This window comes from Mustela nivalis (assembly GCF_964662115.1).
Source record: "Mustela nivalis genome assembly, chromosome: 9".
In the NCBI taxonomy this organism is placed as follows: Eukaryota; Metazoa; Chordata; class Mammalia; order Carnivora; family Mustelidae; genus Mustela; species Mustela nivalis.
In genome coordinates this window covers 61,013,198-61,036,993 of record NC_139028.1, presented here as the reverse complement: position 1 = coordinate 61,036,993, position 23,796 = coordinate 61,013,198, and the positions used below count along the sequence as shown (strand labels likewise).

Genomic DNA, 23,796 nt, shown 5'->3' with positions numbered 1-23,796 from the left:
AAGGCCTATCTTGATAAAATAATTTTCTTCTTCTAGAATTGGAGGCATATGCTGGAGTTATCAGTGCACTTCGGGCACAGGGGGATCTCACCAAGGAAAAGAAAGATCTTCTTGGAGAACTCTCAAAAGTTCTTAGGTAAATTATCATAAAAGTTTGTGAGATGTGACTCTAGAAATTTCATTTTGAGGAGTTTTAATACTTTTCATTCTCAAGTTGAAGACAGAGTTGTTCAGGTTGTTGGTACTTTAGTTCATCCTAATTGTGTGCTTTTTACAGAAAGTTATGTAATTTATCATTTATTCTGTAACCAGAAAGGGTTTAAAGCAGGTTATCTTAGGTTTTGGTCACCTGGGAAGGGGAGGTATTTTTGACATGGGTGAAGGGAAGAAGACCTGGTAGCAACAAGATCTGAAGACTTGGAGTGGCCCATTGTCATTTGTTGGGAGGGAAGAAGGACATACTAGGAAGTTATTATCTTAATTTATAGAAATGGGTGGTTTTGAAATAGTCATAGCCCTACAGATAGTTTATACCTCATTTTCCTGCTAGAGTGGCACTTGAATCCATTAAAAAATTCTAGTGAGTGGAATTCTTTGATACCTGTCTTGATCCATTCTGACATCTTGAGCTTTCTCCGAAAATACTGTTTTAACTGAAGTTTCCTATCTACATTTAAAACCATTTTGTCCCGTTCTTTTTTTTTTTAATGAAAATAGAGAAAGAAGTTGTTTCCTATCTATGGAAACATTAATATAGGGATAATATTAATATAGGGATATTATTAAGTTAAATCCTTAATCTTATTGTCTTCATTTTTAATGGTTTATATATAATTTTTTGTTTGTTGTTTCTGGTTCCCCATAAATCTGCTTTTCAGCCCCTTACCTATTTTATATTTTAGTCCATGATACAGATTTAGCTTAAGCAGTAAAGATTACAATTTGAAGAGTGGTTATTCATTTTACTGAATATTTACTAGTGGAATGGGTGTAGCCTCTTTTCACTTTTTTAGTATTAACTTTACGTTCATTTAGTCAGGATCAATATCTGCACATTTTGACTGGAATGGTAACAGTGTAATGTAGAAGACATACAGCTGAAGTGTTGAGTAGGGGAGTAATGTCTTGGTGTCAAATTTCATAGCATATAACCACAGGAAACAGATTATCTTGCCACTTTTGTTTCTTTATTATATTCACTGAACATAAAATTATAGATTCTTAAGCTTTAGAAAGAACTTTAGAAGACTTGCCTCTAAGTGCCAACATCTCAGTAACCACAATTACGGGTCATTCAGTGGCTGTTTGCATATTTAGATAACAGGAACCTCTGCTAATCTTGAACATGGTCTGACATTTCTGCTGCGTTTTGGAAGTAATGACTTGCTACCAAGCTGATTTGTCTTCCTGTGATTTCTAATTTGCAACTAATTCTTTCTGCAGTTACACAGAATCACTTTGAACCCTTTCCTATGATCTGAATTAAAGCATCTGAAGACATATATTAGGCCCCGTCTATATCTTTTCACAAATCAATCTTGTCTCCCCTCTTCCCCAAACAAAATGTTGACTTAAACATTAATAAAAATATAGAAAAGAGCTGCCTGCTTGGCAGAGTTCTATAATGGCTATTTTTTTTCATAGCATCTCAACAGAGCGCCACCGTGCTGAAGTTCGGAGAGCAGTAAACGATGAACGGTTAACAACAATTGCACATAAGTAAGCCATTAGTCATACAACCCCTGATTTTTATGACGTAGTATAACATAGTTTTGAAGCAGTCTTCCTGTTGTATAGCAGATTCCTGAGTCCTTTATCTTAATAGTAATATTTCTTTACTCAGGGATCCTGACCATAGAGGTGTTAACTGTTTATTCAGTTGGTTATGTTTTTGCATTTGGTTAGGCAAGCTTTAAGTACTCAGGTCAAATCCAGTTATAATGTGATCTCTGGATAAAAGACCACCACAGTTTAGCAGATGATTTGCTTACTTAAAGCAAAGTTCAGTAATAAAGTAGTATGCTCCCCTCATTTGACAGCCCCTTAGAGGTTCTTTTGTAATGGTATGTGGTATACATATTGCTTTATAAAGAGGTATTATATATTTTCTTTATAACTAATATTTCATGTATTTTGAGAGTCAGAAAAAAGATTGTAAGAATATATGGTCTACTTTTAAGAAATATGAATATATCTTAATTTACTTTAAAAAAGCCAACAAAATAAAATTATGAAGGATTCTTATCAAATTATTTTCAGATCATTATAACTATGTGATAGATGGGGGGGTGAAGTGGGGTGGAGGACTATGGGCAAGGATCAAACATTGTATGGAGATAGTGCCTCCTAAAGAATAGAAAGAAACAAATTATCCTTAAATGTTAATGCAAGATGACAGGAACATTTCATTAAAAATAAGATTTATTACAGTATAATTCATTTTTTTAAATTTTTATGTTTTAATGTGAAATAAAACTAAAGGAAAAAATTCAGTGCATTTCCATAATGTGATCAATAGTGTGTTTAAACCAGTTGGCAGTGTTTGAATTGACACTGCAGATTCATTAGCTTCATGTTGTGCTTCGTTGTTCCTCATTTTACTTAACTTATAAAATGGGGTGCTACCTTTTTAACTGTGTAGTTAGAAAGCTTAGGTATCTGGATTTTGAGGTTTTTCAGTGGTGGGTATGTATGCACTGTAGAAGTTTGGAATTTTTCCAGTAGAGACATTAAGTATTTAGTTGTCAGGCCAACATGGTTGAACCATTCAAATATTAATGTGTTCCTTCTTTAATTTGCTCTAAACTTTTGAATTGGGTTGCTCTAAAAATAATGACTGAACCTAGATTCTAATTTGAGATGGTAATAGGAAACTTATGTGCTAGATAATAACGTAGTAAACAATAGCTTAACATTCAGAGGCACTTAGAGACAGTTAGTACCGTAAAAGCACTGGAGAAATGTTGTGGGGCAATTAGTTGTAAGTTGATGCATCAGTTTCATACTTAAAGGATAACATTTATTTAGTCTCCTTTTCCTTTTTTCCCCTTTAAAGAATGAATTTATCCTTATATTTGGGTGAAAGACCAAGTTACAGGTATGCAAATAGGTTATTATTATTTCAGGCTTTTTCTTGTATTATTTCAAAATTGAAGCTCTCAATTATTCAGGGGCACATATTCCCATTTACGAATTAACCGTGCCCTCTGCTTTTCCTTCTCTTCCCCTCCTCCCCCTCCTAATACTGCCCACCCTTTAGCCATTTTGCTGCTTGGGAGTACCTCTAGTCAGAGGGTGGGAAGGGAGAGGAGGTGAAAATTTTAATTAGTCATTTTACTACTTGTTAGTTGACCTGGAAATGGCTTGGTGGAAGAATTTACAAGTATTTACCAAAGTATTTTTGGATAATATATGGATTTCTTTAATCTGTTTGACCTCTCCCTTTCCCTCCTCTCTCTATTAGCATGGATAATTGAGAGTTGGCTTTTATCTGCCTGTGTTTCCTTTTTTCTCTCCTTTCTGATTTCTTTAATACATGAATTTAATTTTCTGAAGAGTTTACTTCAGCATATAATTTTAAAAGATTCTTAGGTCTTTCTGTACTCCTGTTTTAATATTTTATGCTGTGGTTTTAGTTTGACTAGGTGTCGTATTTTACTTGTTGAGCCCAGGGGTTGGTGAGTGTGGAGTGGTGAGGAAGGCATAGATCCCTTATTCTCTATACCTCCTCTGCCTTCTTTCCTTCAGAAGTAGTAACAGAATCTAAATCCAAAGATTATCTATAGGATGGCCTCATACTCTGAGCCTGAAAAAAGCGACCGGAGCCAAGGGGAATGCATGTGAGCTGACTACATTCTCTTCCCCTCGCCCTTCCCTCCCCCACTCAAAATCGCAGCTTAGGCCAGAAGGAATGTGGTTGAAAGGTGAAGAGAAAGCCGAGAAGATTGAGCACAAAGGAGGTGGAAACAAAAGGAGCTGGGTTTCTGGGATCAAAGAAAAGCCTTGCTTATGGCTGGAAACATAACACGTGTTTATTATTTGGCACCAGACCATTTTTTAAGTTTGATACTCGAATTCAGTTTGAAACATGTCAGAATATTATAATATTAAAAGCCTGGAATGCCAAAGGGGCTTCAGAGTTTTTAATTGTGCCCCCACCCCCCTGCCAGTACTGTCTCTAACATTCAAAGAAAGTGGCTATCTGGAATTACTGTTCTTTTAAACTCCTTCCCCATAAGCTGGACATTCATAGGCTACTGTGTGTGAGTTTCTGTGTGAGGGTAAAGATTTTTTTTTTGCTGGTGCACTGCAAAGGATATGAGGGCCAAGGTAGTTTCATTAGTATCTTGTTAGATTTCTCAGGGAAGGGTCTGGAGCAAGGTTTCTACCCTCCCTTGCCATTCTTAATCTAAATAGGGAAGCGATCTTTATATTGAAACTTAGGGGCTCCAGGGAAGCCCCCGAGTAAGATGTAAAATTCAGTTAAGATGATTTGTGCAACTAATGCATATTTACACCCTCATTACTAAGCAAATAGGAATTTCTTAATCTAACATAATTTTTCACTCACTTAAAAAAAGTTTGAGCATGTTTGCATGAGTAGAAATTTGGAAGATTTGCAGATTTTTTAAAAAGTTGCAGTTCTGTCTTTTGCACTGCAAATTCTGTCTTTTCAATAGCAAATATTCATGTGTTTCAATCTTCCATAATTTCTGCCACCATTTAAGCAATGCACCAGGTAAGTGTAGACATCACTTTATTTGTGTGTAAACAATCACCTAGCAAATTTACTAGTGATGTTCTAATAAAATGATAGCAAAACAGGAGTCAGAAAACACTAAATAGCTTTTAGAATTTTTTCCTTTGACAGTTAACCAAAGCCCATTTCTGTTTCTCTTATTTATACCATTCTCTATTTCATAACTAGTGTCAAATTGGAGATTATGTGATGATAAATTTATGGAGTTAATTGGGGTTTTAGGAACTCTTCTTTCCCTCGTTTTAGGTAGGACTGGTTAAATAGTTTACAGATTTCTTATAGTAACCCAACTAGATTCATCAACTAGAAATTCCTTTCTGAACTGAAAGTAAATCTTAAGTTGTAAAGTAATTTATTTGTTCCATTCAGCAAAAGTGTATGAACTTAGGAAGTTATTTAACCTTCCAGTGATTTAGTTTTTCCATCCACAAAATGGAGATAATAATATTACCAATTTCATAGGATTATTGAGAGAATTATGAGTTAATACATAGAAAATGTTTAAAATAGTGCTTAGTTGATGTTAACTACCATAATCATCATCATCGTCATTATCATTATTCCATTATCCACTAACAAGGGCTTTTGTGTATGCTCTCTAAATATGAAGAATCAGTGGACATTTCAGCTCTTCGGCCTTAGATTGGGTTGTAGAATCCTTGGTTTGGAAAAGGTACAGAAATATTTCTGATGTAGTAAAGAGATTGATTAACTGATTCTGGGTATATTTTACACCTTGACACACTAATCATTAGGAGAAGTGATGCAACTGCCTTTTGTGAAGCCAAATCAAGAGAAGTGACACAATTGTCTTTTCATATTTCAACCATATTTCAGTTGGATTCCTGGGATAAAATTCACTCCAGTTTTTAGAGGAGAGAAACAGAATAGTGTCTACTTACGGGGATAGTTCAGTGGTCTCAAATATTTCTTAAGAGTGGTATAAGTAAAATTAAAGTAGTGATCTAGTTTATTTTTTAATAGGAAGGATACTAATATAACACACCATCAATGACACATGCAGTTATATATACAGCCCTCTTTTCTCCCTCCATACTTGGTCTCCCTCGTTTACTGCCTCAGTTTCCCTTGTTTGAAAGCCTTAGAACCTCTGGCCATGCAGGCAGTTAGATCATTTTTGCAAAGATTCAGTGAATTCTATCCTCAATTATTGAAATCTAATCTTAAAAATTATAAATACCTTTTATCTTTTTAGTTGAATTACAAAATTAAGTCTAAAAGTAGTTGAGTACTAGTTTTCATTAGCAATGCCAGATTTAAAGTAATGAAAACAAGTTCAATATTTAGAAGGCATAAAACATTCTTTGGTAGTTTCAGTTGTGTTAATTATAAGATTTAGATTCTAGAATAAAATGTGTAAGAACTTTGTGTGTGAAATCCCTTGAATTCTGATAATTATTCATAATTTTGATTTTGCTTGCTTAAAATAAAGTCTCTCCTATTCACTCAGGATAGTTTTTATAATTTAAAAAGTTATATTTGCTTGAGAAAATAGTTGATTCATTTTTAGTGATTGAGAACCCTTGTAGCAGCATTTTCTTTTTTGTTTAGTATGTCTGGACCTAATAGCTCTTCAGAATGGTCCATTGAGGGTCGTCGCTTGGTTCCACTGATGCCCCGGTTGGTTCCCCAAACCGCCTTCACGGTAACAGCTAACGCTGTTGCCAATGCAGCTATCCAGCACAATGCATCTCTTCCAGTGCCTGCAGAAACCGGAAGCAAGGAAGGTGAGTAGAAAACTGTACTTCTATATGTAGAGATGACTTTTCTCAGATTCTTCAAGGAAAGGTATCCTGTTTTTCATCTGTTTTTAAATTCCAGTGTATGAAGGTTACAAAAACACAGTAAGCAGCTCTTACTCTGAAACTAGAAACTGCTAAGTTTTTAGTCTCAGCCAAAACTAAATCTCCCTTTTATTCAAAGTGTGAATTCTATTAATCAGAAAATTGCAAAAGCCTTTTTGGAGAGAATTTTTGATATCAGCGTATTTTGTGAGAAGTACAGAAAAGGTCTTAATGGGTGATATAGAAAAAAAAGGATGGAAATCACTTACCTGCTGGGGAAAGATGCCTAACTGATTACTTAGACAATAAATCTCTATTTTATCTTCTGGAGTAAGTGGTATATGGTGTTTCTCTGTTCTAGTCAGTGTTCTGAAGCTATTAGGGATTACCTGGCAGAGGAGAAGGCTTTTTTTATTGTTATTTAATCTAGTAATTGGTATGTGCTTTACTTGAATTCTCTTGAGATCTCCAAGACTAATATTAAATTCGAGAGCTTGTATTCAGATTGATTCTAGTAGCTTAGTTTGGTATTGCTTGAAAGTAACCCTGAAAATAATGAAGTTGTCAGATTACTTTAGGGAATTGTCGTTTCTTGACTAGCGGTGGATTGTGGAGCAAAAGGAGACACTTCATGCATGCCAGGCTCTGTTTTCTACTACAGGAAGCTATATTTAGAGAGAGACAGGTACCAATATACAAAATCCTGTTTTCTTTGTTGTAGGAGAGTTACCTTTCTCTCTTCTTTCTTTTACCTTTTCTATCCACCAGCTATCTGGTAAAGTGAAAAGAATATAGGATTTCCAGTAGTCACATCTGCCTCTGAGTCCTAGTTAGCCATTTCTTAGCTATATAACCTCCAGCAACTTAAGTTTCTGTGAACCCTAGATTCCTCATCTTTAAAATGAGGATGTGGTGGTATGAGAATTCGTGCTAATATTTGGAGAAGGATTTAGTGTAATGCATGTTATCAGTAAATGGTGTCTTACGAACTATTCTTCCTTCTTGTTGTCATTCAAGAAATTGACATATGATGTTGTGATTTAGTTGAGTTATTGTGGTACTGCTCGGATGGCAAGTGACTATAAGTTGTTTTATAATAAAGTAACCTTGCTGTGGTTCCCCCCAGTAGCCAACTTGGAAATTGCCATGGTTAGGGAAAAATTACGCATCACTCCATCATTTGTGCTGCTGTCAGTATGAAAAAGGGAGTACAAGTACTTGCCTTTTGTCTAACTCTTGCCGTGAATGAAAAATTATTTTTATTTTTCTCAGTATAGTTTTAAACTTGATTTCTTTATAATTGTGCTCTTTTCCATTGGCGATGTCACCTGTAGACCAGCTGTTAAATACTTGAGTAAAACCCAGTGAAGTGATGATTTTCAGGAAGGGTTATTAATACCTTTTAACTTAGTGGACCTAATACCTCGTAATGGCCTCTAACTTCTGATCACATGAAAATGTTAAAATTGGCCTGCAGTAAAAAAAAAAAAATTACTTTTCTGTATATGCGTGGACAGTTTTGGTGAAAGTTAACAGCAAACTTTCTTATCGTTCCTTCAGTAGTGGTTTGCTATTCCTACACAAGTACCACGTCAACCCCAACCTCTACCCCTGTTCCAAGTGGCAGCATAGCAACGGTTAAGTCTCCAAGACCTGCCAGTCCTGCCTCCAATGTAGTTGTCTTGCCAAGTGGAAGTACTGTTTATGTCAAAAGTAAGTGATATTCTCAGTGTTATCAGGGCCATCTTGGCTAAATGCTGCAATATAGGCTCCAATTAGATCTGCCTTCCTGGATTAAATCATCGGTCCACTGGCTATTAGCAGTGGTTAGTTTTTGAAGGTTGTAAATTCCTTTCTTTACATGTGACTAGGTATATATTGCTTTTTAATCAGTTCTGGGGGTTGAGAAATGACTTTTTTTGTTCTTCATGGGAAATCTGTCTTGAACAGTGCTATCCTCCAAATATTCACTTATTTTTGTTGTCATGGAATAGAAATGTGAATGGAAACTGAAGAAATGTGCTTATGTGATTTATTCAGCATTTACTCCTATAATTGTAATCTCTGTAATGTTCTTTAAAAAATTATTTATATAGCATATCATCCAACTGTTACATTCAGTGCTACGTTCTAGAGAGTCCATCTTTTATATTTCTAGTTGACTGTAAGCTTTTGAAGTTTATTTTACAGTTTTTAACCCCTTGATTCTCTCCTGTGAAACAGTGTAGAGACCAGATCATGTTTTGGTTTTAGTGTCTGTTATGTCAGTATTGCTTTACTTTTGTTATCAGCTGGAGATTACTAACATTTGAGTTTCATTTTTCTCAATATGGCGATAAACCTGATTTCTTTGTAACTTTTAGAGGTAGAGTTGCTGTTTTAGGAATGATTTTAGGTCTTTGTCAGCCTTATTCAAATTAAAGTCTAAAAATGAAGGTATAAGTTTGTAAGGAGTTACATTTTATTAGCAATTCCATAAGTCCTGCTGTATACTTGTTTTTGTCTGTAGAGATTTCCTGTGTATGTTGCAAGGTTTTATGTTTCTCACTTGATTTTTTTTTTTTTTTAAAGTCTGCAAAAATAGTTGAGGCTTTAGTTCATAACGAAGAAAACTAAGAATCTGGAACTGTTAAGTTTCTGATTTCTGTAGATTGAGCCAAGGTGATTGGAAGAGATCTGTTTTTTTGTTTGTTTGTTTTGGTAATCTCTATACCCAACATGGGGCTCGAACTCACAACCCTGAGATCATTGTATGCTCTTCTGACTGAGCCAGTCAGGTGCCCCACAATCTACTTTTTTTTTTTCTTTTTAACCATTTTTTAAAACATTGAGAGTGAATCCCAAACCCAAGGAAACCTTTAAACTTAAAATGTTGTTTAAAGTAATGGGAAGTTGATTGCTTTATTCTCAGAAGTCACACAGGCAACATTAGTTGGAGATATAATCATTCATTAATCTAACTTCATATGTACAAGGCACTTGCCAGGGAAACAAACCAATAAGTCTTAGTCATTGCCATCTGGGAGCCCCTTAATAATGGGAAATATGCAGACCAACAGCTACAGTGCCATGGGGTAAGTGATACAGAAGAGAATATACAAAGTGCTTAAGCTCAGAGGAGATGTGGATTAGTTTTGCTTAGAGGAGTAAGGGAGAACATCACTGAGGCGATGATTTGCAGGATGATGAAGAGTTCATTGTTGGTAGGTAGTATTCCCCAAAGAACAATAGTGTTTGGAGAGTCTGGTTGGGTAGAATGTGGTAAGGTGGCTTTGGGGAATCGTGAGCAGTTCAGTGTATCGGGATTACAGGGGTGCACAGGGTTGGGTAGAATAGGGTATAGTTGGCCCTAGAGCAATGTGGGACTAAGGAACGCTGACTCCCTGTACAGTCAAAAATCTGCATATAACTTGACTCTGCAAAAACTTAATTACTAATAGTCAACAGTGGGCCAGAAGTCTTACTGGTAACATAAACAGTTGACTAGTATGTATTTCGTATATGTGTTATGTACAGTATTCTTACAATAAAGTAAGCTAGAGAAAAGAAAATGTTACTAAGAAAATCATACGAGAAAGAGAAACATTTACAGTAATGTACTATATTTCTCAAAAAAAAAGCACATATTAGTGGACCTCTGCAGTTAAGACTTGTGTTTGTATTCTTGGAAAGCTATAGAACCTTGAATGATGTAGTAATGATTTAAGTGCCTCTTCTTGTAGGGAGATAAAAACTACTTAAGGATTTAAAGCAAAGCATTGACACCATTAGATATAAGATTCTATAACTGACAGCAGGATGGAGGGTTGGAAGCATGGACACCTTTTAGGAGGTTGCTAAAATACAGGCTGGGGATAAGAAGGCCTGACATAGCCATAGTGTTAGAGAAAGAAGGAAAGGGATTCAGAGAAAAATTCTGAGGGAGGATTGATAGAACTTACTGTTTGGTTGGGCTTGAGGCAAAGGGAGAGAGGTCAAGGACAGCTGATGACACAAAGACTTAAAATGAAGTATAAAATGCAGCGTTAGATAGTGATAAGTACAACAAAACTGTCATTTCCTTTCAGGTGTTAGCTGTTCAGATGAAGATGAAAAACCCAGAAAACGAAGGCGAACAAATTCTTCTAGCTCCTCCCCCGTTGTCCTAAAGGACGTTCCAAAGGCTGTTGTTCCGGTCTCAAAGACTATCACTGTGCCTGTGAGTGGCAGTCCCAAGATGAGCAACATCATGCAGAGCATTGCCAACTCCTTACCACCCCACATGTCTCCTGTGAAAATAACCTTCACCAAACCATCAACACAGACGACAAACACAACAACACAGAAGGTATGTGAAGGAGGGAGTCTCTGTCTGCCAATTGCTGTTTCCATCTCTTTCAGTCAGTATGATTCAGATTGAACAAACGTGCACCGAGTGCTTACTATGTGCTTGGCATTATGCTGGGAATGATCAGGTTTCTTTATTTCTCCACAGAAAGCTTTGGGATAGATATTACTAATTCACTTTTTGTAAACAAGGCTCAGAGATGACAAATGACTTGTCTAATGTCACACAGCCAGCAGATGTCATACTTCTAAGACTTGTTCTGTTTTATTACTGTAATGCCATTTGGGAAAAAAATGAAAATGTAGATTTTTTTAACCTGTATATGGATAACTTTACCTTTAGGAACTCAGTTTTTACTTTGCCAGAGTAACAAAGTTGTCAGAAGTGGGTGTTTTATAGAAGAAAGGAAGGATATGATTAAGTGAATAATTATTGTTGCCTTCTTTGTTTTATTCTTTGTATGGTATCCATAGTTCTTTTCTGAAACTCCTCTTAGTATGTTCAAATCATCAGTATTCTGTCAGTTATATGTTATTAGAACACTAACTTTCCACACTAATCTGGATGCTGATGGCACCCTAGGCTTGTTGCACACCTATATTTCTGGAGTCTACCTTCACTAGCATGCTGATATGCCTCCCCTCTTTCGTTTATTTAGTCATTTGCTGGAACATCCTCTGGTAGCTTCTTGGTGTATGGGTGGATGGAAGGTACAGTTTTGGAGACCTTGTATGGTGGACTGAAAATGTCTTTATTTTAGTCTCCCACTTTCTTGATAGTTTAGATAAAGTATTTTTTAGGTTGGAGGTACTTTTCCCTGAGAACTTTGAAGCTAGTGCTCCATTGGCAGTTGCCTTCAGTATTGCTTTTGAGAAGCCCAATGCTGTTTTAATTTCCGCTTTTCTCTTTGAAAACTCTTGGTAACTTTTAGAGTTCTGAAATTTCAAGGTAATTTTTCTTGGTGTGGGTCTTTATTTTATCAATTGGTGCATACTCAGTGGTCCCTTTTACTTTAGACACTTGGATCCTTCAGTTCTGGGAAATTTCTTGAATTATTTCCTAGGTCTTTCTCTGTTCTCTCTTTTTGGATCAACTATTTAGAATGTTGAACTGCCTGGATCGATCCTTTTGCTTTTCGTTTCTTGTTCCCATTTTCTATTTGTTTGCTTTTTCTTTCTACTATAATAGTGGTTAAAAGCCTGGATTTTTGGAACTAGACTTCTGAATTTCAATCTCAGTTTTTGCCACTTAACCAGTTTTTTGACTGTGGGGAAACTAAATTCTGGAATTAAGTATTCTCATTTGAAAACAAGGAAGACAACCTATAAGATTTTGGGGTGTAAATAAATGAGATAATAAATATAAAACTGTTAGAATAGAGCCTAGCACGTAGTAAATGCTCTTTAAGTATTATTTTCTTTATCCTTTAATGTTATTCTTCACTACTTTTCTGGATTTGTCCTTTTAGCTATCATACTTTAAACTTCTGGTAACTCTTTCTTGATCTCTAAAAGTTCCTTTTTTAAAAAATAGCATCCTGTTCGTTAGTAAAATCACTGTATCCTGATGATACTGTGATTTTTTTTTTTTAAAGATTTTTATTTATTTATTTGACAGAGAGAAATCACAAGTAGATGGAGAGGCAGGCAGAGAGAGAGAGAGGGAAGCAGGCTCTCTGTTGAGCAGAGAGCCCGATGTGGGACTCGATCCCAGGACTCTGAGATCGTGACCTGAGCCGAAGGCAGCGGCTTAACCCACTGAGCCACCCAGGTGCCCCCGTGATTTTTTTTTTTTTTTGATGTTTTATTCTTTTATGTTTTCTCTCTTACCTGTAAGTTCCTTGTATCTGTTTGTTTTGATCTCTGTTTCATTTTAGAGTTTCCTTAAATGCTGGCTAGCTGTCCATTATATATGAATATGGGCACTAAAAACTGACAGAAAGCTGTGTGTATAGGGTGGGGCATGTTGGCTGGTGACTTTCATTGTAGACCTACCTAGACTGTTCTGTTGAGAAAAACTTACTACCCCTTTACCTCTATCAGTTACCAGTCTCGTTATGGCTTTATTATGGACTGGTCAGATTTCCCCAGAGAAGAATTTTCCAGTCTCCTGCTTAGAATAGTTAGCCAGTCTGCTAGTGTTTCGGGAGCAAATGGAGGGAAGGGCTGGGTAGTCTGACCATTCAGTATATAGACTTCACTTAACCCCTCTGTAGCACAGTACTCAGCTCCCTTAGCCCAGTGTTAGCAAATTCTCTTGGATTCAGTCTCTCCCTCAAGAGACTAAATTCCTAAACTTCCTTTAGGGTGGGGAGGATAGCTGTAGATATATATGCTGCTTAAATATATTTTCAACTAATTTTCCCCTCTCTTGTGCTACTTTTACTCCCACTTAAGACATATCTCCTGCTCTCAAGTCCTGAGTCTTTCTGGGGTTTTCTGTTTCCACTTTGAGGTTATGCTTGATTGATTACTACTTATCTGTTGTCTACTTTACAAAACTTCACAGCTGTTATCTTCTTTCCATTTTGACCTTAGGGATTTACATGCCTCTTCCCCTTTAAAAAAACATTCCTTCATACCATTTTAGAGGGATTTGGGGGAAGGAAGGGAGAGGTATATTCTTATCTTCGGCAGATGATCTTTTCCTACCTTTGAACCCTCAGACACACAATAACTTTCATTTAAAGAACCCCCTTGAGTTTCCTGGAAAGATATCATTACATAATACATGAGAAATTATTTTCTTTTTTTTTTTTTTTTTTTTTTTTAAAGATTTTATTTATTTATTTGAAAGACGGAGATCACAAGTAGGCAGAGAGGCAGGCAGAGAGAGAGAGAGAGGGAAGCAGGCTTCCCGCGGAGCAGGGAGCCCGATGCGGGGCTCGATCCCAGGACCCTGAGATCATGACCTGAGCCAAAGGCAGCAGCCCAAACCACTGAGCCACCCAGGCGCCCCGAGAAATTATTTTCTTAGTAAACTGTAAGCGATAATGAGCTGATCTGTGGAATGTAATTCTGTTTTCAGTTTCAGGATGAGGCATTATGGTACAGTGTTAAAATCAAGCAAGAATTTTTGTAGTCAGGGAGGCCTGAGTTGGAACCCCAGCTCTTCTAGTATGTCTTTCTGAATCTGTTTTCCCATTAGTGAGATGAGAATAATGCCAGTCTTAAAAAGTTACTGTGAGGATTAAATGAGATTGGGTATTTTAAAGTACAACGATAGCTATATACTCAAAAAAATGTTAGTTCTCTTTCCTTGCCAGTATTTTATGTAAGGCAATGTTTTATTTATTTGCACTATTGAGAATGAGCTCTTCTAAATGAATTCATCAATTAACTGAAGCTTACCCCTTAATATGTAGAAATTGACTATTTTTGATAACTTTTTAAATGTTAAACTGAACATGATTTTTGCATTTGTTTTTGATGACTCCAAGGTAATCCTTCTGAATATCACTTTTCATATAATATAATACAGTTAATGCTTTCTGGACTAACCCTATATTAAGTGTTATCAGCCTCCTCTATGAGTTTTTAAGTCTGCTTACTGTAATTTTTTACTGCCCCCCCTTTTTTTGCTGGGACTTAACTTGTCTGTAATTCTTCTATCTTCCCCCTTCTTAACTACTCTTTTAATTTGGTATTTAAGAAATAGTGTAGCAAGGTTTTTGTTTTTTTTTTTAAAGATGTTTTTTTTATTTATGACAGAGAGATAGAGCACAGGTAGGCAGAGCAGCAGATAGAGGGAGAAGCAGGCTCCCTGCTGAGCAGGGAGCCTGATGCGGGACTGGATCCCAGCTCATGACCTGAGCTGAAGACAGACGCTTAACCAACTGAGCCACCCAGGCATCCCAGTATATCTGAAAGAGCACCCATCTCCCATTATGTCTTTCTATTTCTTTACTCGTTTTATTTTTATTTATTATACTTCTAACCAGTTAGTAACCTATTATATTTTTATTCATTTCCTGTTTCTCCCATAGAGCATATGTTGCTGAGGGTAGAAACTTTATCTTATTCATCACTGTATTCCCTAGTATTTAGAATAGCTTGTAGAAGGTGTTTATTAATGTTTGTTGAATGAATGAATGAAAAAATGAATAAATAGATCTGATTCCTAGTTCTGATTCTGCCAGCTCTCTTGAGCCTCAGTTTCTATATAAAACAAAGATCATAGTACTTACTTCTAGAGTTATCAGGAATATTACACAAGATGATTCATGGAGACTTAACATAGCACATACGATGAATGCTTAGTAAATGTCACCTTAACATTTTTATATTTCAAATCTTCTTCGGAAGATAGACATAGATAAAAATATTTGTAAAAGATGGAAGGTTCACCTGTAAGTAAAGTTGGCATTTTTTGTTTTGTTTTGATTCAATGACTTTATCATATCTTTATTTTTGCTTTTTCTTCGGAATTGCCAATTGAGAATGGGTAGTCGAGTTGTCGACATAGGATGCTTATAAGCCTATTTATCTCCATGGTCATATGAACCATACCAGGAGATTCCAAGCTCAAAACCTTAGATTGTCCTACTGTACTTAAAAAATAAACATTTAAAACAAATTAAATTAAAAATAAGACTCATTCATTCCACAAATATTTACTGAGTATCTACTATGTTCCAGAGGCAAAACTATACTCTTTGATTTCATTTGTACCCAGTGCCATTGGTTTTGTTAGGTCTTGGACAGGCTGAGTATGGTAGCACTAATAGATCTTCTTTGGGATTTTTGTTTGTTTGTTGTTTTCCTTCTGCTGGGTAATTGGACTTTCTTAAAATCTCTGTAAGGCTGTTTTCATTATTGCATTCACCTTTGATTTCTCACAAATCCTATGTAAGTCAACTTAGGAATTATTTTAGGTAAAGTGACTTTACATTAAGTGTAATTATTTATGAATTTGTGGACTTGATTCAAATTCAAATAGGTCATATATTTTCAGGGTAGACATATTTCCACCTATGTTAATATGGTGCCTTCATTTTAAGTATAACATTGGTACAGCACTTATATGAAAAAAGCAACAAAATATAGCTTTATGCTTTCACGTGCTTGATTGATATTTTTCATTTTATCCTTAGGGTGCAAGTCCCAGCACTCTTAAGGAGTTTTTGTGAGTGCTAGAAGGTCAGTAATTTGAATTATGGCCTGAATAAACACTGTTTGGTTCACTTGGTTTCAAAATCCCTTTATTTCCCCTGTTGTAATTCATAACTTTAAAGTACAAGTGCATTTTCTTTAAGGTGGATCTCTAATTTTGGATAACCCCCTTTCAGATCAGAAATCAACATGCAGACTGAAATCTTAAAATATATTTTATCATTTGTCTATAGCCTAAAAAATGCTCTTAAGGACTTCTAGATTTATTTTGCTGAAATTTTGTCATGTTAGAAGCCTACATGGATACTCTAGTTTTTAAACATTGGAATTATTTGACACAAGTGTGAATGCTTCCCCTTCCTTGCCCATGACAGACATTATTAATTGACTGTGGCATACTTTCCTGCCAAGCCTTGGTGAATCCTTACCTGTGTCACAGAGTCCTTATAAACACTGCTCCAGGAAGCTACTACCATGAGTTCAGAGTTGGCAGATGTGAAGATGTGAAACCTAATTACCATTACCACTATAATTGGTTTGACTGTGGTAGTAGCTATGAGTTCTTTGGATTCTCAGGGGTATCAGAATTTGGGTAAAAGATATATAGTATTTTATATGTATATATATAAAAGATATATAACATTTTTTAGTGGAACAAAAAAAGACTACATAAAATATATCTCCAGATTGAATTGATCCATTACACCTTTACTGAATAGTAGTAGTAATCTAGTAACTGCTGTTTATTGACTGCCAAATATTGACCACCTGCTATGTGCCTAGCACTATGTTAGATGCTTCACATCGTTATCTCATTTAGTCCTTGTAATGATTTGCAAGGTGTAGGTATTATTATCCCTATTTTATAGATGAAAATAGGAGTCCAGAGATTTTAACCTGTCCCGGGATCTGCCATTTGTCAGTGGCCAAAGCAGAATTAAGCTCAGGTTCATTTGACTCTTAAACTTCTGGTCTTTTTACCATTTTGGTCTATTTCTTCTCAGTTTATACGATAGCTTTTGATTGTTTTTGTAATAATGCTATATAGATATTTGCTGACCAAGTCTATCTAGAAGTATACTGGTCAACTCTATATAGATGTTTGCTGGTCAAGACTTAGATATCTGTCTAAACTCATCAAATAATTGACAAACTGCTTAAAGTAGTGGATATGTAGTTACGTCTAATAATTCTCCATGATACTGCAAATGTATAATAATGATGATATAGACAACATAGTGATGATATAGTCATCTTTGAGGTGTCAGTATTGAGTGCAGACATACTCAGTAAATTTTGACCAACTGATGTAATATCAGGCCTTCTTTAGGACTAATGTGAAAATGAAAGAGAATTTCTCCCTTAATTTCTTCGGATTTTTCAAAACAGTTTTCTGCCCTAGATAGGTAGAGGGAATTTTGGTGAAAGAACAAAAAGAAACTCTGCTCTGTTTTGGGAATCACCATACCACCATTATGCCCACTCAGAATAAAACCGTGATACTGTAGGTTTGTAAATGATTTTTGTGTTCTCAGCTGTAAAATGGGGATAATAATAGTGTCTGTGTTACAGAATTTTAGGGAGATTGAAATTTAGCTAATGCACATTAGCTCTAGGAGTTCATCTTGTTTATGTTATTTTCCTTAGGCCTACAGTTTCTCTATATCAAGTCCTATTGACTCTACCTCTTAAAAGAATCTGCATGTGATCACTTCTCTTTATTTCCACTATTAATACCCTAGTCCAGGCAGCCTCTATCATTTCCTGCCTGCTCTACTGCAACAGTTTATTTACTAGTCTCACTGCTTCCATTTTTGGCACTCACCACATAGCAGCTAGAATCATCTTTTAAAATATAAATCAAATTTTGCTGTTTCCTCACTTAAAAATCCCCCTATGGCTTCCTGTTGTACTTAGTATAAAATTTAAATTCTTTACTCTGGCTTATAAGTATAACCTGGCCTCTCCTTACTTTACCAACCTCTCCTTGCTTTATATAGTTTTTGCTACACTGACTTTCTTTGTTTTTAAATACATCAAGCTGATTCCAGCTATAGGTCCTTTGCTCTGTTGTGTTTTTTTCATCTGAAATTTTTTGCCTCCCTATGTCTTATACACTTTTCTAGCCACACAGGCTAACTTTGAAGTCTCTTTCCTGCTTCTTTTTCCCCCCTCCATTCCCTGTATCAAGCTATGAGCAAATCCTGTTGATTTTATCTTTAAGTATATTCAGAATCTGTTTACTTTTCATCACTTCTGCTACAAACACTTTGGTCACGACCATCTCTGTTTGCTTTATTCCAGGAGCATCCTAATTGTCTCCCTCTTTCTACTACCTCTGCCCTACTGTACTCTTCATCTAGTAGACAGTAATGCTTTTTAAAAAATATTTTTTGGAATAGTTTTAGATTTACAGAAAAATTGAGGAGATAGTGCAGAGAGTTCTCATATACCCTATACTCAGTTTCCACTGTTCTTAACATTTTATATTACTGTGGTACTTTTTTGTAATTAATGAACTGGTATTGATGCATTAAGATTAACCAAAGTCCATGGTTTGTTCAGATTTCTCTCTTACAGGATACCACATTACATTTACATGTCATGTCTTCTTAGGTTCCTCTTGGCTGTGAAAGTTTCTCAAGACTTCGCTTGTCTGTGACAGCTTCTCAAGACTTCGTTTGACCAGTATTTTAAAGAGTACTGGTCAGATATTTTGTAGGAGGCTCCACTATTGGAATTTGTCTGATATTTTCTCATCATTAGACTAGGGCTTGGGGTTTTTGGAAGGCAGACCACCTTGATAAAGTGCCATTTTCATTTATCATATCAAGGATATATAGCATCAACATGATTTTTTATCATCTGGTCTCCCATTACATCCCTGATTCTATCTCCTACTACTCTCTGTGTCCTAAATTCCGGTCCCATTCATTAAGTCCTTGAAATTTATTGAAGATACCAAACTTGCTTCTGCCTCAGGGCCTTTTTATTTGCTGTTTTCTGTGCCATTGGAGCACTTCTTCAAGGTGGCAACATGGTTCACACGCCTGCTTCTAGCTTCTGCTCAAATGTTACCTTACCAGAGAGATTTTCATGGACTCCTGTATAAACAATAATACAGTACTCCCAGTATTCTTTATTTCCTACCCTACTTAGTGTCTGTTCCATTTATCTCTATATGACCTATATGTGACATATATTTTCTAATTTGTTTATTGTTTTCTTCCCCGCCTATAAGAATTTAGCTCCATGAAAGTATGAACTTTGTCTGCTTTGTTCATTCCACTATCCCCAGCATCTAGAACCATGCCTGGCACATAGTAGATGCTCAACAAATATTTATAAATGAATGATTATCCAAATTACTTTCTAGAAAGATTGTGCCCATTATACTCCCTAAGCAGTATATTGAAATGCTTATTTCATGGTATCTTACATAGCATTGAACATTATTTTTAAAAATACTTGGTAAAAATTGTTTCTTTTAAACATATTTTGATGGTTACTAGTAGAGGAAAGCTTACACATATTTTTAGTTGTGTATTTCTCTTTGGTGAATTGTTTCTTCATATTTCATAAGCTATTTTTAGATTATATGTAACTATGAGTCTAGATACATTAGTAATATAGTGTGTTCATAAAAATAACTTATTTTTCCTTCCTTAGGTTATTATAGTGACCACATCACCAAGCTCAACCTTCGTGCCCAACATTCTCTCCAAATCCCATAACTATGCAGCAGTCACTAAGCTTGTACCAACATCAGTCATTGCTTCCACAACCCAGAAGCCACCAGTGGTTATAACTGCTTCACAGTCCTCCCTGGTCAGTAGTAGCAGCAGTGGCAGCAGCAGTTCTACACCATCACCTATTCCTAACACAGTTGCAGTGACAGCTGTGGTATCTTCCACACCATCCGTGGTCATGTCAACAGTAGCACAAGGTGAGTGGTGACCTGCCGTGTAATTCTGTACCTGTGGTGTATGGGGATTTTGAAGACAACCAGCTGGGTATATTTTTCTGCTTTGGGTATGAGGATCCCTGCATTTTATATCAGCAGCTCTTAAATGAGGAACTTGAAATTACAATGGACTTTTGAGCAACACGGGGGTGAGAACACTGACCCCTGGCACAGTTGAAAATCCATGTATAACTTTGACTCCCCCAGAATTTAACTACTAATAGCCTCCTTTGACCAGAACCCTTATTGATTAACAATCAATATATTTCATATGTTGTAGCCATCAAATACTGTATTCTTACAGTCAGTTAAGCTAGAGAAAGGGAATGTTATTAAAATCATAAGGAAGAGAAAATACATTTTTCATACTGTACTGTATTTATTGAATAAATCTGTGTACGAGTGGACCCATACAGTTCAAACCTGTGTTCTTCGAGTCAGTCTTACTCAAGATTCTTAGGCGGGGGCGCCCGGGTGGCTCAATGGGTTAAAGCCTCTGCCTTCTGCTCAGGTCATGATCTCAGGGTCCTGGGATTGAGCCCCGCATCGGGCTCTCTGCTCAGTGGGGAGCCTGCTTCCCCCTCCCTCTCTCTGCCTGCCACTCTGCCTACTTGTGATCTCTGTCTGCCAAATTTAAAAAAAAAAAAAGAAAAAAGATTCTTAGGGGAAACATTAAGTATACAACTTTTTCAGAGTAAGTAACCCACTGATAAGAAGCAGGAGGAAGAGGATGAGTTCAAGGACATGTCATTCACCTTTTCTTCAGTCTTCCTAAGTTTTTCTCTATGGTAGATGATGGGAGATATTAAAAGGAGCTAAGGCTGAACTGAAGAACAATTGCTTCTTAATAATTCCAGAGGAAAGGAAATGTGGAAATCTTAGTTCCATATTAGTCTAAATAAGTTTTGCTCTCTTCCATATCCTTGTCTTCCTCCCTATGAAAGCCAGATAGCACACTTTCAGTAATCTTTTTCATAGTGCTAGTGAGTCTTAAGATGGGGATGGGAGAGAAGTACTGTACAGAAATCACACTCATGGTTGTGGTCTATCAAAGGGAGCATAGAGACAATATGGAATACAACTTAGTTTTAGTTTTCATTGAATTTTACTTGAACAATACATAGCTAAAGAAAGTGTCCTAGTTTATGAGCTAGTAGTGAATGCAAGCACTAGCATAGGAAAACAGAAGTATTTTTCATCATTGTTATAGTAATGTTTAGTGTGTTCTCTGCAGCTGCGTAGGCAAGGAAGAAGCTATATAGATGTGACGCCATCAGTATTCCTTTACTTTATAGCTCCAGTGCTAGGATGTGAAAGCAGCTGTCATTATTTCCTGGCTCTTACACCTATTTAATGTCTCCATCAAGGACGGGAAAATAGTAGTCTTGAAATTTTCTTTTATTTGTTATTTTAAGTAATTAAAAAAAATTCCAACTTTTCTATTTGCATAGCAGTAAACTATAATAATTTTTATACAGAAAGTTTGTTGAAAATGTTAGTTACAAACATGATCCAAATTCATCATTTTAAAATCTGAAGGTGAGAGAAGGGGCAGCCACCTCTATCCTTACCTGAGTGACCCTTGTATCAAAACTATCATCCACTGATAATTAGTTTTTCCTTCTAGTACTCATCACACAGTTTGTTGAAGTTTTATTGAACTATTAGAAGAATTACTGTTTTTCCAAAGGAAGATGTTATTACTTGAGATAAAAGGGGGGTTCCCTTGGCCACTAATGAAATATCTTTTTTTTTTAAATTTAATTTATTTATTTGAGAGAGAGAGAGAGTGTGCCCTAGCAGAGGGAGGAGCAGAGGGAGAAGCAGACCACCCCATGCCCCAGGACCCTGGGATCATGACCTGAGCCAAAGGCAGACACTTATAGACTGAGTCACCCAGGAATCCCATTACTAATGAAGTATCATTAGGCAAATTGAATATTCCATTCTTCTATTTCTCACACTATTTTTTCTAGGTATCCTCTGAAACTCTTGGGAATTTAGGACTTCCCTGTTTTCTCCTTTGCTTCTTATAGTATTCTGTATCTTTTTGAGCTTCAGGTAGTTATTGGGGAATTGAACAAAATATCTCAGAGGTTTCTTGGAAATTCACTGGAATTTGATAGAACATGAGAGCTATAAAAATAAACTCATGAATGCAGATACTCTGGGAAACTATGATTCTTTTGAGTCTTTGAGATATTTAATTTAGCTATTACTAAAATATTACTAAAAAATTAAAGCAATTCCTTTTAAAAAAGGTAAATAGTGGAAGTGGTAATATACAGACCAGAGCTGTCATTCTGACTGTAGGGCTAATGTAGCAGCTTCTGTGTGGCTGACTGGGGGACAAGGGTATTCAGTGTCTACTTTTGTTGGCAGACTAGAAACAGGCTATTTCAGAGTTGATGTATCTGTCTCTGGTTATTCTTATAAGGGCAGCTGGTGGTAAAGGGGGGAAGAGTCTTAATGGCGGCAACTTGTTAGGTGATTTCATGTTTAAAAGTGTAGAGATGGTTCCAAAGGTAGGGGGTATGTTCTTATGGTTGGTTTATGCCAAGGGGATGGAAAGGAACCCCTTATATTTCAAATACGGGAATTCTTAAAATTTTGCCAATGAGAGTGGTTATTTGGGGTTTGTCATCTGAAAGTTTAGAGGATGATTTAGGAGTGCCTCGGTGGCTTAGTCAGTTAAATGGCTGCCTTTGGCTCAGGTTGTGATCTCAAGGTCCTGGGATCAAGCCCCATATCAGGCTTCCTGCTCAGCGGGGAGTTTCCTTCTTCCTCTCCTCTGCTGCTTCCCCTGCTTGTGCTCTCTTGGTTGTGCTCTCTCTCTCTCAAATAAATGAATAAAATCTTAAAAAAATAAATAAATAAAAGTTTGAAGGATGACTTAAAAACATATTTTATTATGGAAAATTCCAATCACATATAAGTAGAGAGACCAGTAGAATGAACCCCCATGGGCCCATTGCCCAGCTTCAGAGATGGACAATATATGGTCAGTCTTATTTCATCTATACCTGTTATTTCCCTCCACACACCGTTGACCTGGATGTTTGGAAGCAGATCCCAGACATTATATAATTTCAACTATAAATACTTCAGTATGTATCCCTGAAAAAAAGATCACAACTCACAATGCCACTATCACCTAGGATTTTTAACAATAATTTCTTGATATAATAAAATATTCAGTTCCTATCCAAGTATCCTGGATCATGCGTAAAAAAATTTTTTTAAATTGGGATCCAAAGTCCATACATTGATTGATATGGTTATGTCTTTTTAAACTTTATAAGTCTATCTTCCTTTTTTTCCCCCCCTTTGCAGTTTATTTGTTGAAGAAATCTGTCATTTTTCATGAGAGTTTCTCATAGTCTAGATTTTATTGATTTTTATTTGCATGGTGTGGTTTAACAAGTGCTCCTGTTCCATGTATTTCCTTCCATAAAACTGGTAGTTAAATCAAGAAGCTTGATCAGATTTAAATCTGATTGTTTTGGGGAGATGTGGGATTGAATATTTTTTTTAAAAGATTTATTTATTTGAGAGAGAGAGAACACGAGTGGGGGAGAGGGGCAGAGTGGAAGAGGGACAAACAGACTGTCCCCTAAGTGGGGCTTGATCTCAGGACCCGGAGATCATGACCTGAGCTGAAGTCCAACACTTAACTGATTGAACATTTGAACATTTTTAATAACCTTTTTTCCCCCTTTAATTCGTTTTTTATTTGTTTTTATGTTTTTTAAATATGTAAGTATGTATGTACGTAATTATATTTTCTCTTTCTGTTTAATGGAAAGTAAAATACAAATACATACTGTGCA

At 36.1% G+C, this 23,796-nt stretch overlaps 1 protein-coding gene across 41 annotated transcripts in view; it reads left to right on the top strand.

Annotated features, from left to right (window-relative positions):
• EMSY (EMSY transcriptional repressor, BRCA2 interacting) overlaps nt 1–23,796 on the top strand; it is a 93,243-nt gene that overhangs the window by 7,524 nt on the left and 61,923 nt on the right. For 9 of the 41 annotated variants that reach the window (XM_082749590.1, XM_082749630.1, XM_082749617.1 and 6 more), the window contains exons 3-9: nt 37–136; nt 1,645–1,719; nt 3,056–3,097; nt 6,332–6,507; nt 8,125–8,277; nt 10,632–10,891; nt 19,672–19,948. In XM_082749590.1, coding sequence (XP_082605716.1) covers nt 37–136; nt 1,645–1,719; nt 3,056–3,097; nt 6,332–6,507; nt 8,125–8,277; nt 10,632–10,891; nt 19,672–19,948 — 1,083 coding nt within the window. The remainder of the gene's footprint in view (nt 1–36; nt 137–1,644; nt 1,720–3,055; nt 3,098–6,331; nt 6,508–8,124; nt 8,278–10,631; nt 10,892–19,671; nt 19,949–23,796) is intronic. The other 32 variants (XM_082749595.1, XM_082749591.1, XM_082749624.1 and 29 more) reach the window with 7 other exon arrangements.